The sequence below is a fragment of the Thalassophryne amazonica genome, chromosome 14 (genome assembly GCF_902500255.1).
Source record: "Thalassophryne amazonica chromosome 14, fThaAma1.1, whole genome shotgun sequence".
Classification (NCBI taxonomy): Eukaryota; Metazoa; Chordata; class Actinopteri; order Batrachoidiformes; family Batrachoididae; genus Thalassophryne; species Thalassophryne amazonica.
The window spans coordinates 40,866,996-40,885,514 of NC_047116.1; the positions used below are offsets into that span (position 1 = coordinate 40,866,996).

The following is an 18,519-nucleotide window of genomic DNA, read 5'->3' on the forward strand; positions in this document are numbered from 1 at the left end:
ACAAGGGTTACAATGGGCTAAGGAAAAGCAATTGTGGACTGTGGATGACTGGATGAAAGTCATATTCAGTGATGAATCTCGAATCTGCATTGGTCAGCGTGATGATGCTGGAACTTTTGTTTGGTGCCTTCCAATGAGATTTATAAAGATGACTGCCTGAAGAGAACATGTAAATTTCCACAGTCATTGATGATATGGGGCTGCATGTCAGTTAAAGGCACTGGAGAGATGGCTGTCATTCCATCATCAATAAATGCACAAGTTTATGTTGATATTTTGGACAATTGAAAGGATGTTTGGGGATGATGAAATCATTTTTCAAGATGATAATGCATCTTGCCATAGAGCAAAAACTGCAAAACATTCCTTGCAAAAAGACACATAGGGTCAATGTCAATGAGCAGATCTGATTTGATGCAGGTGTTAATTTGGGGGATGAAATTTACAGGGTGATTCCATAATTTTTTCCTCAGATTGAGTGATTCCATATTTTTTTCCTCTGCTTGGTCTAAAAAAGTAACCGTTACTGACTGCCACAATCTTTTTTTCTTGATTTCTTATAGTGTTTCTTAAGCCAGAAAGTTGCCATTTGAAATGACTTTAGTTTTGTGTCATGTCTGTGATCTGCTTTTTTCTACAAAATTAAACAACTGAATGAACATCCTCCGAGGCCAGTGATTCCATAATTTTTGCCAGGGGTTGTAGTCCGATGATGGTTTTTAAAGTTATCTGAAAAGCTAACCCGACAATGAAAGCATTATCTTTGATAATTAGTTGTTAGCAATTTAGTGGAACTGTGTCCACCACTGTCCAAGACCATCTTTCCGGGATCTTAACACCTGATAAGGAGGCCTCCAATGACAGATGTGACACAGCGCCACAGTTGAAAATAAACATAATACCCGTAGCAGAAATAGAGCCTAAATGTGTAAGAATAGGAGAAAAACACCAGTGGCCAGCCAACAGTGGTTATTGTCTAGGCATGTTATCAGTATGGCCAATACCCTAACAATATTTCCCATGAGCCACACTGTCACGCTGTAAGAATCAAACATTTAGAGTAATAAGCCTGCAGTTTAGGCCAAATCAATACAGCAAGTGATGGAACAATGGGAGGGAGGGAGGATTGTACACTTGCGTATCCTTTAACTAGTTAAAGCTAGGACAGAAGAAGGGCGGAGAAACTGAAGACCAAGAGAGCACATAGAGATGACCAGAGTGATACTGATGAGTCTGTCGAGAGACTGGGACCTTTTCTGGGGGGCCTGAGCTATCCTAAATCCAATTTCAGAATGACTTATTTGATTTTAGCTTTTGCACGCACACACCCAAGAGCACAGAGAGTTTGCATACATGCCGCCAAGCACACAAAAGCATTCAGTCCATAGTCTGGGTCTCAAAAGCATGGGGAGTGTTTTAAAACAAACTCATTTTGGGAATTGGAGGATGGAGGGGTAGTGGTGGAAATCAATCCACCTTTGTGCCACCTTCAGGGTAAACAGCCATTATATTGGGCCTCTGATCAATAGTGCAAGCTCAGAAAAATCCATTTAGAAAATCAAATATTGGTAAATACTGCTGTCAAATATCTCCTGCACACAGTCTAGGCTGACTTTGATGTCTTCAATAGAAAAGCCAGATGCTTTTTGGATATATATTTTGAGCAAAGCCAAAATAATAGCCAAAAATGTTAATCAGTCATAGTTTACTCTTTTAGAAATTGGAATAAGAGCATTTTATAGGAGTTAAAGATTTCATTTAGACAGTTCAGATGAGGGGACAATGAAAAGTGGAGCTCTTACACTGAAGCTTCATTACTCATCTGGCCAAAGTAGGGATGGCTGGAAACTGAAATAGCTGAAATGACAAGAAACAGCATTAAGTTATAAGTTAGATATCCCCCGCAAAAATAAATAAAAACAAAACCCCAAAAGTGGTATTTTTTCAGTACATGACCCAAATAAACAATGGGATTATCTCAGCCAAGGACCACTCAATTGAAAAATATCATACAGGATGATTTCATTTCCCAGAGCACAGTGAGAAAATTGAATTTTATGTTAACATTTTCCTCCATGTACACTACCATCCAGACACTAACAAAAATGGTTTCCCTGTGCGCTTCTGCTTTCATTCCTGGGAAAGTTGTTGTAATATCATCCAAAGCACAGCAGGGTGTCGGGTCAGCCTCTGGTTTCAAGGACACTTTAGTGGCACTGGAGATTCTGCGGATACATGACTTCAACAACCACAGACTGTGTACATAGTGGACCAACCCTCCTTGTTGATGCCCATAGGGTCTTGTGAAATAGCGATAATGAAGTTTTAATGGGGTGGCTCCAAATGTTGCCATCTTGGCAGTGCCCTACTTGCATAACTCCCAGCCAAGCCATAAATGGGTAAAGAGGTGGCGCATGGGCAAGGACAGCATAACCTGGGTTGGGCAAATGAAGTCCGAACATGCCACCTAACTTGCAGTTCCCAAGCAAACAAAGTTACCAATAACAAGCCCATTTTGCTTCATGTATTTGATTAATGAATATTCTTGTGGACTGGCTGTTTTTTTTAATAGATGACTTGGGTGCAGGTATTAAAATACATGACAAGCATATTTCTTAGTAAACTTCGCACTATCAGTGGATCTAATGTCACCAAGGTCTATGTTAATTAATGTTAACATGTGAATTAAATAATATTGAAATTTCACACAAAGACATACTAGAGCCATACTCCATCACAAAATTGTCACTCATAAGGATCATGGTCCTAATTATATCTAACGTTAATGGCTTAAGATACAGTCTCAATCGGAAAAAGTTGTGATGATGTAAAAAATGGGAGACCAAAATAATAATAATAAAAACGCAGAACTAACAACTGTTATTTTACATTTACTTTTACTTCTGTTTCATTGGAGACAGTATGAACCAAAGATATTTCATGTTTTTGTGGACACCTTCATTCCAATTGTTAATTTACATTTAATTCATGCATTAAGGCCTGCTACACATTACAAATAAAGTTAGAATGCAGTCAGTTTATTCTAAATATAGCAATTTATTTGAATATAAGGATTCAACCATCTTCTTTTACAGTTTTCTTGAGACAAGAATGAATACATGAATATTTCCAAGTAACTTAATATACCTTGGATCATTACATCAATCATCATCAATCTCTCTCTCCCCTTTGTATAGTTGTCATAAAGGGAGAAACTAGTTATAGAGACAAAGGTTTTTTTTTCCCTTTTGGTTTTTTTAAATATATAATTTCTATAGGGAGTGACTCAGTTTTTGAGCCAGCCTTACAAAATTTGGCACTTCTGCACTCGTTTCATTTTCTCACACCACAGGTTGGGTTTGTGCACACCCTGTGGCTTGGGTGCAATGTAACAGGCATAACACATGCATCCGTTCTGATTAAAACAGATGAGTCTTGTCAGATCTCAGATGATACATGAGTGTTACTCAGCAGCAGGATCGGTATCCCGCTGCCTCATCAGGTGTTTTGCATTATCATCACAGGAGGAGCACAGGATGAAATTTTGCATAAGAATATGTGAAGTAGCATCACTAAAGGGACTAATGATGCATGTAAATTAAGTGGCTTCCAGTAACCCCTGGCCAAATAAAATTAAGGTTCACCTTAGTTTCTTTTATGTCCACTTGCTTGCTTTCTTTCTTTCCTTCCTTTGTGGAAAAAATAAGTATTTTACATCAGTATTGTACTATAGGTAAGTGAGAAAGCATTATAAGGGCTTAGAATCTGTGATGATCAGTAACATAAAAAGTCTGAAGTTTTTTTGGGGGGTGGGGGGGGGTGCTCCAGTTTTTGTGCTCGGAGACACCTTTATGACACAAATCCAGATTTACATGAGAGTGTTATGGGGCCTTAAAGTGGGAACACTCAAGCAACAACAGCACTATTGCTGCACCGCCACAATAAAGCACGTCAATTCTTTCCACAAAATTAGCCTTCTTCCTATATACTAACCTGGGGGCCATTTGATCTTGACCTCAAACACTGATCACTGTCTGATCCTAACCAGATTCAATCACATCTTCAATATACACACAGCAATTTTGATCAAAAATGAGACTCAGATTCGATCTTGCTAAAAATACATACTGAACCTTCAAATAGAGTATAGACACCAGGTTGGGGGCCCAAAAAATTCTTAATCCAATCTGTGTTGGGGTTCAGTTCAGTGGGACTGGTTTTTGGAGTTCTTTGTATGTGAATTTCCATCCTGCTTATCCTCCATTGTCCTGTGGGTGCGTGTGTGAGTATGTGTGTGATACGTGCGTGCGGCGGAGGCCACTCTGCCGCCCCGCTCCCGTATCCTGCATGTGCGTGTGTGCTGATCCTCCATGTGCCTCTCCTTCCATTGTCCCTGGGTGTGTGAGAGAGAATGCATGTGAGTTTTGGTGTGACTGCCAGTGTGTGGTGAGAACCAACCCTTCTCACCTCCTTTCCCCCCATTGTGCACGGTTGCCGGTCACCTGTGCACGGCACCTGTCTGTTCCCCCGGTCACAAGGGGCCTCGAAACGTGGCTTATGTTTTCCCTGGTTCTTGTTTTAATTTATGTTCTTCCAAGGTTTTGCTATATTTTGGAATGAGGGCCCCCTTGGTCTTTTATTTTCTTCCAGTGTTCATTGTATGTCTGTGATTCATCACTGGGTCGTTTTGATTGGTTCAGTATTTCATGTTTGGGGTTTATTTTTTCACTCACGTCTATTTTTTCAGCTTTGGTCACTTATTGAGTTTCTCCCACATGCTCCCTGTGTTTCGTTCATTACTCCACACCTGTTAGTCATCAGTTCTGTTCGTATTTAAGTCACACTTTTGTTTTTGTCGTTGGCGGTCAGTCACTTTTGTATGTCACACCACTGGTTCCAGCTTCACCTTAGGTTCTCCCTTTGTAAGTGTTTTTCCTCGCTGTCATGTTTGAATGAATGAATGAATGAATGAATGATTTATTCAGCATACAAAACTCCATATCAAAAAAAGAAAAGATTTTACAGTAACACATGTGGCTGAAGGGGTGTGGGCAGAAGATATATATATATATATATATATATATATATATATATACACACACACACACACACACATATACCTAATACATATGCATAACAACAAATGCAAAAGGAACAAAACACAGATCTTTGAGATTAATCAATGAATGGAATTTTCTCATCACAACAAAATAATGCACAATCCAAAGGAAATAATACCAAATCAATGAACTTAATTGTTCATACTGCAACAAGAGATTATATTCTTTTTAGAAAGTCTTTTAAAGCTGACTAGAGTACCGCATAATTTAATATGTTCAGGACAGATGTTCCAAATGTTTACACCTTTTACAGAAACACAGTGATTTTTTACAGTAGCTTGAGTATTTAATTTATCAAATAATAATGTTCCTCTCAAATTATAACTGGAGTCCTTCATTTTAAACAGATTTTGGACATGTTGAGGTAGAAGTTTGTTTTTTGCTTTATAGATGGTTTGTATTGTAATATAATCAACTAAGTCCCTGAATTTCAGAATATTCAAACAAATAAATAGTAGGTTTGTCGGCTCACGGTAAGCTTTAATACTGATAATTCTTATGGCTTTCTTTTGCAATAAAAATACTGAATTAGTGTTTGTTTTGTAAGTGTTTCCCCAAACCTCAACACAATATGTCATATATGGAACTATTAATGTATAATATAAAGTGATTAATGAATACTGAGGGAGGGAATCTTGGGCTTTATACAGGACTGGAATGGACTTTGACATTTTGGACAGGTTTTTTTGGACAGTTGTTTTTGTTACCCACTGTTGTTTTGGTCACCTTCTCTCTTGCTGTTTTTTTTTTTTTTTTTTTTTTTTTTTTTTCTCGCCTTGGATTTTCTTGTCACCATTTTGGATTTTAGATTTTTGGAGTCACATTACATTTTCACTATTCACCTATGGATTAAAGACCTTTGTTTGCACCTTAACCTCTTGTTGTTTGGCTACCTGCATCCTGGGGTCCAACATCTGTCTCCCTGTGGTTTCCAACCATAACAATCTGATTTGTAAATGTCAACACTTTCACTGCTGCTTGGATTCAAAGATATGGTTTGGATTCCTGCTCTGATAAACAACCTAACAGCTATGACAGAAGCAGGAGGACAATCCAAATTGTTTTACCAAATTTTGGTTACCAGTACTGGGTTTTGTCTTCAGTCAAATGCGTTTAATAATGCTTACTTCAGCTTTTGAATTTACTCAGCTGGCCATGAGCAAACATTTCTTGTTTTAATTGATCACAATAACATTTTAGAGCTGAAATCAAATACTGAATATGAGCTCGTACTGCAGAGAGTCAGCAATAATGTGAGGGTAATTATTTCTTAATTAAATAAACAAGGTGATAATTACAACACATTCTGTGTAAGGAGGCAAAGGTATGTAATTCTGACAACAGTCTGCTGCATGGTTTCATGTCCAGGTGTGTGTTTTTCCCTCACAATTTAACAACTAACAAGGTGTACCTATGAATTCATGTACATATGTGTTCTATATTCCGTGGAAATCATTAAATCATAAAAAAAAAAACTACATAAATATGCATGGAGACAAATGATGATCTGCAGTGTCTCAACACCGGCATATTAGTGCTGACCATTGGTATACTACAATCACCGTGCACATGCCCTTTGTGTGTGTGTGTGTGTGTGTGTGTGTGTGGGGGTGGGTGGGAGGGGAGCTATACTCCATGCAATGCTTGCAATCACCTCTAGACCTTGTATCTGCTGCTTTGTCAATGATGAGGGAGTGAAGAGAAACAATGCACATAGTTGTCCAATACCTTTAGCCCAAGTAAAATGGGAGACTACTAAAAAAAAAAGCAATGCCCAGAATGCAACACCCATGGCTTACATGTTTGACACAGATAACTGCAAATGAATTAATTGTGATTCAATCAATCCAATATATGGTTCTGTGTGGCCATTACATCTAATCAATTCTGTCTAATTTTAAACTGCTTTAGCTGTAATGAACATGCAAACTTCACAGCATTTTTAATTCATCTGGGCTCTAAAGTGTTTGAGTTAAACTGTTGCAAGCTTGTGGTTGCCCTTGCAAGATCACCCACAGTTGAAAGGTAATTTTTAATGATTCCTACAGTATGCTAACAGAGTTACTTTAGATAGATACCACCAGTACACTCACACACTCATAGCGTCTGTTTCTACAATAAAATACCAGATTTATAGCTTAGCCTACTAACTATATTTAATTTTACTACTAGTCTACATACTAAATTACCTATACTACAATCTTCTGCTGTGATGTCTTATAGTGGCTCTACTCTACTCTTTTCTACTCTCCTATTTTACTCTTCCTTTTAGATATTTAGATATACCTTTATATACTAGCATAGTTCCACCTTACAATTGGAATACAATTACTGAATTTTCATGTAGCCAATAGAAGGATGACATATGACTTCATATTAGTGTTTCATCCTAACAATAGGTGTATCCGGGGAGGTGATGGTCTAGTAGTTAAGTGTTGGGCTTGAAACCAGAGGATCGTCAGTTCAAAACCCCATCTGGCTTGAATACCTCCAAGGGCCCCTGGGTAAGGTCCTTAATCCCCAAGCTCCTCCTGGTGTGTAGTGAGCGCCTTGCATGGCATGGTGTGTGTGTGAGTGTGTATGGGTAAATGCGAGACATTACTGTAAAATGCTTTGAGTTTCTGATTCAGATGGAAATGTGCTATATAAATGCAGTCCATTTACCCAGGCCCAACGGGCCCCAAGGTCTGTGTAGGACTGAGTTCTTTAATAAGTCTATCTTTACCCATTTCCTTGAAATAGCAAGGGTGCAACTGTACACCTTCCTTGTGGTTCCATCCAGATTCAAGGTCACAGTATGGGTCAAATCTCAGTGCATTCCTGTCAGAATTCCTCATACAGGCATAGAACAAACGACTTATACAAAACTAAAAGATGGAATAATATCATGTGAAATGTTCAATAATTGGTTTGAGGATCTTCAATTTTCACATCTGGAACATCTGTCTGAAGTTTTCACATTGAATGTTGCATAATCACATTAAAAACTAACATATAACCATGACAAAAAAAAAAAAAAAAAATTCACAGTCAATGTTGCAGATATACTTTTTTCCCCCCTTTTTTCAGTTTGGTACATGCAAAATATTTTTCGGTTTTTCAGTGTCACGGTTAATGTTACAGCCCTATATGAACAGACATTCTACATATCACCTACAGCAGTAGTCGCCAGCTCTACTCCTGGAGAGCACCTGTCCTGCATGTTTTTAAACTCTTTATGCTACACTTCCTGCAAATTAACTATCCGGAGTGACCAGCTGATGAAGAGTTCGGAAACGTGAGATTTGAATAATCAACTGTGGCTACAGCAAGTAAACATAAAGAACATGCAGGGCAGTTGATCTCCAGGAGCAGGGCAGGTGACTCCTGCCATAACCATTGGGCCAAACTTCTAACCTTGGCCCGTGGCTTTGACTTTTAACCAATTCTTCTCAAACTTAAATCAGTTTGTCCTTGGATGACCTTCAAACATTCCTCCAAGTTTAGTCCAAATTGGATCAACACTTGACACTTTGTGTTATTTTGAACACACAGATAGATGCACAGATGCAGGACCAAAAACAACACCGGCTACATGCGGGTGTGAAAATCCCAACAACGTTCACCCAGTTAGAACCCATTTGCCTTCAAATTAAAGCTTATTTACTTATCTTAGTTATTTCAAACTCTACTATGTGGTGACAAACAGCAAAAATAGCAAAAGTGTTGCTAATGTCCAAATAGATGTGGACCCGACTGCATTTTCAGTGCCAGATGAGGTAGATAAACTAACTAAAACCACCGATGTGAGCTGGCGCGATCATAATCGCGGTGGGAGTGTGAGCTATGCAGTACTGGGTGATAATTGTTGGAAATCCTGGAGGAACATGTGCATGTAGTATTGACTAAACAATAGAGTATGTGTCTAAAAGCTTCCAACCCAGAGGCGGGGGAGTTTGGCGCCGTCATGCACGGTGAGAGAGGTTCATGTTTGACAGACAAGGCGTCACCTTGAAAAATAATCTTGTCGCATCCCCGCCCACATCAGCCTCTGTGAATTGATGGTAAAATCTGAACGACTGCTCTCTAAACAGTCAAGCACTCCTATCACGTAGAGGAGGAAGATATGATTTGTTTTTTGTTTTTTAATGTACACGTGTGTCTGTGTGTGCACACTCGTGCCCAGAGGCAGGCGGTCAGGACCATCCTCAGCGCTGAAAACAACTGAAAAGCTTCATTCTTTCAGCAGAGCAGCACTCATCAGTATTCACATGCCATAGTGACATGAGTATAAGGACACACAGCACCCCCTGGTGTTCATCCAGTGAAGTGACCTCTGAACAAAATTTCTTAAGAGAAGCTGAAGAGCTGCTCCACCCCCCCCCCCCTTTTTTTTTTTTTTAAATTGCACAACTTGCATTGGGTTGTGATGTCACTGATGTGTACGGTGGCCAAGAGAAGTAACAACACCTACAAAAATAAATACAACACTAGCAAATGCAGAAAAGACTAAAACAACAACAACAAAAATGCCTGCATCAAATCATCAAGGTGTAGGTGCATAATAACAAACAACTTGCAAATTGAGAAATCAATTGCAAATGCAGACCACACAAACAAGTATAATCTACAGTACATCAACAGCAACGCACAAATGTACTAAAAAAAGTCACAAGATAATGGAAGTATTAACAACACAAAAAGAGGTTTCTGCCTGGAAGACCTTTAATGTTTTCGCTAAGAAAGTATTTATGTATTTTATTGATGATTTTACTCTTAAGCTGGTGATATTTTTGCATTTTCTAATTTTATGTATTTAATTTTTTTTAAATTGAACAGAAAAATAAAGATGAAACAAAGAGGGAAAGCAAAAACAACAACAAAATCACAAGAAATATATGAAAGGGACAATACAGACATAACAGACAATATTAAAAATTCAAATAAATGCAGCAATTTCGTGACATTTGTATTTTATTTTATTTTAATATTTTAAAAAGTTTTAAAATGATATTTAAATTCATAAAAATACAATTTGGCAAGTCGAAAAATAAAATTTCTTACATTTCTTATTTGTCATACTCCTTCTTCTTTTAATTAAATATCCCAAAAAAAAAATGACTTCACAAGAGAAGGAAAGCCCTTTAACGCTTTAGTATTTGTGATGCATTGAACAACTGTCAATGAAAGTCCCTCCAGCTAGAAACTTTATTTTGTGTTGCTTGTCCATCTGTTGTATTGAAGGAATTTTCAGCGGACATATTATCAAAATTAAATTGTTGTATGTGCTGTAGATTTCACTTGTTTGTGTTCTCTGTGTTTGCAAACTTTTTCTCAATTTGCAAGATGTTCTTGTATGCATCTATCGATTGTTAAATTGATGCAGGGTTTTTTTGTGTGTGTTTTCTTTATTTGGAGGTGTTGTGACCTCTCTTGGCCACCACAGTAAGTACAATGTCTTTGCACAACAGCGATCATGTGTTATTCCAAATTAATTTTCAGCTCATATTATTTTCAGAAATAAAATAATTTATTCCCAGACTTTATAAAAGTGGCTGTTGTAGCTTACATAATACAACTGAGCATATCAGTAACAATATCAGAGTGAACGTCTGCACATAAATAGTGTCAGTCCATTAAAATGTAAAAACATTTTTAATAAGTAATAACAGTGTATCAGTTCATTCAGATATTGTAAAATAGAAAACAGCAATTTAATTTTGACTTCACATATGTTGTGAAATCCAGACATTAAAGTTCCATGTGCAAACATTCATGCACGGCACATTTAGCTTGAGGAATGTTTTCTAGCAAAAGTTAAAGCTCACCATATTTGCATGGATCTTTGTCTGCTGGAAGCCTGGAGCGTAGGATGAAGTTATTGAAGCTGTTTATGTATGCCGGCATTGTGTGGTGACCCTCTGGGTTGAACCAGACCTACGCCGACACAAACACACACACACACACGCACACACACAAAAACCTTCACGCAGTGTTGCACAAGATATGCAATATTGCATTCATACAACATCATAATGTAACTTTTCTTTTTTCCCCTGAGGCCCTAAAAGCATGATAAATACATCTTCTAATTCCATTATACCGCAGTGGGGAAATGGCAATTAATAACAATCTAACTTCATGTGCAGCTCTGTCTGTGCGCTGTCATCTTAGAACAACACGAAAAATGAAGAAATGGGCAGGAGAGAAATTCACCTTCGACAGCGTTCGATTTTTGGGCACGTCTTTGAGATCCATCTGCAAGTCAGGAGGGAGTGGCATGCCAAATGTAAAGCCACCATACCTAAAAAAAAAAAAAAGAAGACAAAATCAGAATGTTCCTGAGAAATAAGATGCATGTCAAACTGTCCTTCCTTCTTTCCTTCCTTCCTTCCTCTTTCTATCTTAGAATTTCACCAAACATGGTGGAATAATTGGGGAGCAGCCAAGGACAAAGTAATTTGATTTTGGGAGAAATCCATTAAAAGACAAAGACATGCCAAAGGTCAGAATTTTGACCCATCACACAGGGGAGATTTAGAAAGGCTACTCGCAAGAAATGGTTCAAGATACATTGCTGATTACTATTAAAAATTAATATAAAGTCATATATTACCTTTCTACTAGTCACATGACCTTTGAGCTTTGGTGACATTGCAAGGACCTGAATACACCTATTGTTACTACAATCAAAAACTAATATGAAGTCATACATCAGGGAGGTGATGTGGTTAAGGTGTTGGGCTTGAGTCCAGAAGATCATGGGTTCAAATCCCCACCTGACTGGAAAATCACTAAGGGCCCTTGGCAAGGCCTTTATTCCCCTATTGCTCCCGGTGTGTAGTGAGCGCCTTGTATGGCAGCATGACATCGGGGTGAATGTGAGGCATTATTTGTAAAGCGCTTTGAGCATCTGATGCAGATGGAAAAGCGCTATATAAATGCAGTCCATTTACCATTATTTACCATTTACATCCTTTTATATAACGGCTGAGTGGATCCTTCTCATATGATTGGTGGCTTGTATGTCACATGACATGGATTATTCATACCATTTGCTGTTGTGTTTCACTGGCCATGCAACAGTTCTTTTTTTAGCGTGCAATTTTGGTCCTATATGAAATGTGCTATTGCACACCCTGACCACCACATGTGCTCACACCACCGGGAGCAGCATTTAGCTAAACATAGCAGAGTTTGCTTTGCTGGCAGACAACGATTTGAAGGAGCTAATTGATGCTGTTAATTCTTCTAACACACACACACACACACACACACACACACACACACACACACACACACACACACACACACACACACACACACACACACACACACACACACACACACAAATCCACCATGCTGTAAGCCATCTGGTGGCATGAAGAGCTGTTAGGATGAAGTTAGGATGAAAAGCTGGACAAATTTCTGAAGTGGTTTTTCGCGGGAAATGAGGAAAGCAGTCGGCAGCCTGTACACAAAGTCAGTGGACGGCATCAGGATCACTGAAAACAATTTTGGACTCCTATTTAAAGTTTGTGTTGGACTGTTAAGCATCGGTGACGAACACCATAATGTAAGTCCCTTTTCTGTTGCTTATAAATTAATAAAATATCAAATGACAAGGATCTATTTTAGCCATTATATAAAGCAAATAATGAATGTTTTTCCATTCTTTATATGATACAAATATTTCATGAGGTGAAAGCTGGAACATACCATTTAACAAGACAAAGCCTCCCTGAATGGAATGCTCCATCTTTCACCTCATAAAATATTTGTACCACTGAACACATAAACATTCATTATTTGTATACTGTTGCTCGTATGACCATTTGAATGTGAGCAATCTTGAAAGGTCAAACTCAATGTCATAACTGTTAAACTCAAACAGTTTGGAACCCATATGGAATGAACATGGTGAAAGAGGTGTGTGTTCAATCAGGTTACATTTTGGAGAGAACTTATTAAATATCAAGGCCAAACAAAACCAAAACCAAGGCCAAAAATTATGAGTAAAAGCATATGATCCCCACAGGTCTCTTCGAACGGTCTCTTTGTATCAAGTTGACAAAGAAAACTTGTCTGCTTGACTTCAGAAGCCTCATCAAGTTTCTGCTTGTTTTGTATTGCATTTCATTTTTATGAACAATCAGCCTTAATGCAATTGCAAAATGGACAGTTGTTGCAATTTTAAGTTTCACAGCTCAGAGTGACATAATTAAGACTACAGCAGACAAAAATGAACAACATGGTACTTGGGAAAATCACTGAATTATTAATTTGGCTCAACAGCAGACTGTGAAGTGATTTAATTGACTTTTCTTCTTTATTTTTTGATTAGTGTCATATAATTAGTACTTCCAAGACAGATATGTTTATGTTACAACTCAAAGAAAGAATGTAACACTGTGAAACATACAAAAGGGGAAATCACAAGACAGTCTGAGTCTTTGTTCCTGAAGATGAATTCGTAGGTGCAACTATATTATAGGCCAATCAGAGGAGAGAATCAAGCAACACAGCTGTAAACTAAAAAAAACAGGAAGCATTCACCTGTTTCTAATGAAGTCATTGGCTGTAGCCACCAGGTACTTCTCCACATTGATGCCCGTCAGATTATAAACGATCTGAGAGGAAGGGATCCTCTTGTGAAGTGGATGAAAGCTGTCCTTGTCACATATCTGCAGTAAGGAAGAAAATGCATATGAATATACAAAGAAAAAGGAAAAAAAAATACAACACGTAAAATGCACACATGAAAATACACAAAAAGTGACCCAGAATCACCTGTTTCTCTGGGGTGCATTTACAAACATTAAAGTCCTTGGAACTGTTCCCCGTGGACCTCCACTTGTCTGAACGTGTGTAGACCCTGAAAAAGCAAAATACAAAAAGTGAAAGAGTTTCCTGGTGTTAATGGAAACAAATGAGTTAAAACATCGAGGATAAAAATGTACCACCATTCAAAGCCGTGATGTCAGTTGTTTGGAGAGGGCAGGAATAGCCGTTTGATATTCATTCCCAAACATATTCCACCACTACTACCATGGGCTACTACTACCATGTGTACAGTGGGGCCAAAAAGTATTTAGTCAGCCCCTGATTATGCAAGTTGTCATACTTAGAAAGATGAGAGAGGTACATAGGTACATAGGTACACTTCAACTATGAGAAACAAAATGAGAAAAAAAATCCAGAAAATCACATTGTAGGATTTTTAAATAATTTATTTGTAACTTATGGTGGAAAATAAGTATTTGGTCAATAACAAACAAGCAAGATTTCTGGCTCTCACAGAACTGTAACTTCTTCTTTAAGAAGCTCTTCTGTCCTTCACCTGTTACCTGTATTAATGGCACCTGTTTGAACTTATCTGTATAAAATACACCTATCCACAGCCTCAAACAGTCAGACTTCAAACTCAAACATGGCCACGGCCAAAGAGCTGTTGAAGGACACCAGGAAGAACATCGTAGATGTGCACCAGGCTGGGAAGAGTGAATCTACAATAATCAAACAAGTTGGTGTAAATAAATCAACTGTGGGAGCAACTGCAAGAAAATGGAAGACATACAAGACCGTTGATAATCTCCCTCGATCTGGGGCTCCATGCAAGATCTCATCCCGTGGGGTCAAAATGATCATGAAAATTCAGTAAGGTATATCTTGTGTATTATATTCCAATTCTAAGGTGGAACTATGCCAGTATATAAAGGTATATCTAAATATCTAAAAAGGAAGAATAAAATAGGAGAGTAGAAAAGAGTAGAGTAGAACGGTGAACAAAAATCCCAGAACTACACAGAGGGACTTGATGAATGACCTGCAGAGAGCCAACGTAACAAAGGTTACACACTATGCACAGAGGGAATCAAATCCTCCAGTGCCAGGCATGTCCCCCTGTTTAAGCCAGTACATGTCCAGGCTCATCTGAAGTTTGCCAGAGAGCATATAGATGATCCAGAAGAGGATTGGGAGAATATCATGTGGTCAGATGAAACCAAAATAGAACATTTTGGTAAAAACTCAACTCGTCGTGTTTGGAGGAAGAAGAATGCTGAGTTGCATTCCAAGAACACCATACCTACTGTGATGCATGGGGGTGGAAACATGATGCTTTGGGGCTGTTTTTCTGCAAAGGGGACAGGACGAATGATCCATGTTAAGGGAAGAATGAACTTGGCCATGTATTGTGAGATTTTAAGCCAAAAACTCCTTCCATCATTGAGAACATTGAAGATGCAATGTGGCTGGGTCTTTCAGCATGACAATGATCCCAAACACACCGCTCGGGCAATGAAGAAGTGGCTCCATAAAAAGCATTTCAAGGTCCTGGAGTGGCCAAGCCAGTCTCCAGACCTCAACTCCATAGAAAATTTGTTGAGGGAGTTGAAAGTCCACGTTGCCCAGCAACAGCCCCAAAACATCACTGCTCTAGAGGAGATCTGCATGGAGGAATGGGCCAAAATACCAGCTACAGTGCGTGCAAACCTGGTGAAGACTTACAGGAAACGTTTGACCTCAGTCATTGCCAACAAAGATTATGTTACAAAGAATTGAGCTGAACTTTAGTTATTGACCAAATACTTATTTTCCACCATAATTTACAAATAAATTCTTTAAAAATCCTACAAAGTGATTTCCTGGATTTTTTTTTTCTCTTTTTTTTTTCTTATCTGGCATTGCAGATACCTTTGCAGGTGAAGAAAGGTCCAAGTATTTAAGGTCCAGGTGCTTCTTATCTTACCGTATTGCTGTGAGACACAGATGCTAAATAGTACCCTAAGGAGATAACCAGTTGTCTTTAATGCTCGTCCTCTTTGGAGGATCCTTGGGTACAACTGGAATTACTTCATGTCAATTTCAATTTAATTTCAATTTATTTTCATTTATACAGTGCCAAATCACAACAAAGTTGCCTCAAGGCACTTCACACAAGTAAGGTCTAACCTTACTAACCCCCAGAGCAAGCACACAGGCAATAGTTGCAAGGAAAAACTCCCTCTGAGGAAGAAACCTCAAGCAGGCCAGACTCAAAGGGGTGACCCTCTGCTTGGGCCATGCTACTGACACAAATTACAAAACAATTCACAAAATGAATATACAGGAAATGTTGCCGGTGCACAGGACAGGAGGGTTTCCGGAACAGATACCACACCCATCTCTGGATGGAGCCACACCTCAAACAGAGAGAAAAGAAAAAAAACAGAATCAGGCATCAGAAAGACAGCAAATATTGTGTAATTTGTTAGAATTAAGCAACAAGCAAAACAAAAGAAATAATAATAAGGTGATTGCCAGCCACTAGCCCTAAGCTTCACTAAAAGACCCAGAATTTAGATAAAGTCTGCGGCACGCTCTGCTTACTAATAAAATGAATTAAAAGAGTAAAAAGCATAGTACTATACTATGCCAGTATACTAGCCATATGAAAGGTAAAATAAGTGCGTCTTAATCTGGACTTGAAAGTCTCTACAGAATCTGACTGTTTAATTGACAAAGGGAGATCATGCCACAGAACAGGAGCACAATAAGAGAAACCTCTGTGACCCGCAGACTTTTTATTCACTCTAGGGACACAAAGTAGTCCTGCACCCTGAGAACGCAGAGCCCGGGTCGGTACTTAGGGTTTAATTACGTCAGCTAGGTAGCGAGGTGCCAGTCCGTGAACAATTTTATAGGCTAGTAGCAGAACCTTAAAATCTGATCTCACTAGGACAGGAAGCAAGTGAAGAGATGCCAAAATGGGTGTAATGTTGACAAACTTTCTGCTTTGTGTCAAAAGTCTGGCAGCAGCATTTTGAACCAAGTGGAAAGCCCTAATGCTGGACGCGGTAAACCAGAAAATAGAATATTGCGTAAGTCCAATCTAGAAGAGACAAATGCATGAATCAGGGTCTCAGCATCAGCCATAGACAGGATAGGACAAATCTTCACTATATTTCGCAAGGGCAAGAAAGCAGGCCGCGTAATATTTCTAATGTGGAGGTCAAAGGACAACGTAGGATCAAAAATTACCCCAAGGTTCCTCACTTTGTCAGTGTGATGTATGACACACGAGCCTAGGCTAAGCATTAACTGGTCAAATTGAGGCTGATGTGTCACTGGACCAAGTATTTCAGTCTGATCAGAGTTTAAAAGCAGGATACAAGGCAATCTTCTAAGGATTTTATGTGGATGAGATTACCAGCAGTTATCGGTATGTATAACTGAGTATCATCAGCATAGCATTGAAAGGTAATCCCAAACACTGCAATATGTGCAAGAGGGGTGCTATATAAAGGGAGAAAAGCAGGGGGCCTAAGACGGACCCCTGTGGAACCCCAAATTTCATGTCACCAAGGTTAGTGGTAGTGTTACTGTACAAAACACAGTGAGAACGACTGGTCAGGTATGACGTCAACCATACAAGGGCACTCCCAGTAATCCCAAAATGATTCTCCAGCCTATCAAGCAGAATATGATGATCCATGGTATCAAACACAGCACTGAGTTCTAACAGCACCAGAACCATAGTGGTGTCTGAATCCATTGCAAGATCATTCACCACTTTAGTGAGAGCCATCTCTGTAGAATGATATTTTCTAAAAGCAGACTGCAGTGGCTCAAAAAGATTATTCTCAGTAAGGTAGTCCACGAGCTTCTGTGAAACCACTTTTTCCAGAATTTTAGAGCAAAATGATAGATTTGATGTCGGCCAATAGTTCATGTCAAATGAATACTTAGTAGGGAGAGTCAGATGAGGAGTATTACTTGCATGATGGTGATTTTGACCATGTGGTGTATTTCTCTAGGCCTAAACCAGTAAAAATGTTTTTCATGTTGTCATTATGGGGTGCTGGGGGAGTGAATTTACTTTATTTTGGAATAAAGCTGTAACATAAAATGCAGGAAAAGTGAATCGCTGTGAATATTTTCTGGATGCACCGTAAGGAAAACGGGACAAAGCCAAGCTATGCAACCACTCCCCCCATTTGCCACATTAACCACACTAAAGAATAGTCTTTAAAACTGGATAGCAATCACTCAGGCAGACATTCGGTCCATCTCCACCTTTCAAAGGTAACCATCTATCTACTATAGCCAGGTGAAACTTCTTCTTGGCCTTCTCCAGCTGGTAGGGCCCTCAACATGGAAAGCAATATGCTATATATTTAATTAAAATGCAAGTCCTTAAACAAACCAAAAGATTCAGTATCTATATTTACAATAACACCATCGCACTCAACAGTTTGTCAGTGATCATTTATCTGTAAGCATTTGTAAAATATGCACCCTCATTTTGCAAAGCAGGATCTCTCTCGCTGCCCCTCTCTCAATTTTATTTTGCCTCTGAGATCTGGTTCATGAGTGCCAGCATTGATTTGAGAGCCTGTAAGGAGAAAATCCTTCCATATAAACACAAGGTGTTTATGGA

At 38.7% G+C, this 18,519-nt stretch overlaps 1 protein-coding gene across 1 annotated transcript in view; it reads right to left on the reverse strand.

The window, feature by feature from the left end:
* abca12 (ATP-binding cassette, sub-family A (ABC1), member 12) overlaps positions 1-18,519 on the reverse strand; it is a 325,660-nt gene that overhangs the window by 96,149 nt on the left and 210,992 nt on the right. The window contains 5 exon segments of the mRNA XM_034186027.1: positions 1,803-1,857; positions 10,928-11,036; positions 11,316-11,403; positions 13,656-13,783; positions 13,890-13,974. Coding sequence (XP_034041918.1) covers positions 1,803-1,857; positions 10,928-11,036; positions 11,316-11,403; positions 13,656-13,783; positions 13,890-13,974 — 465 coding nt within the window.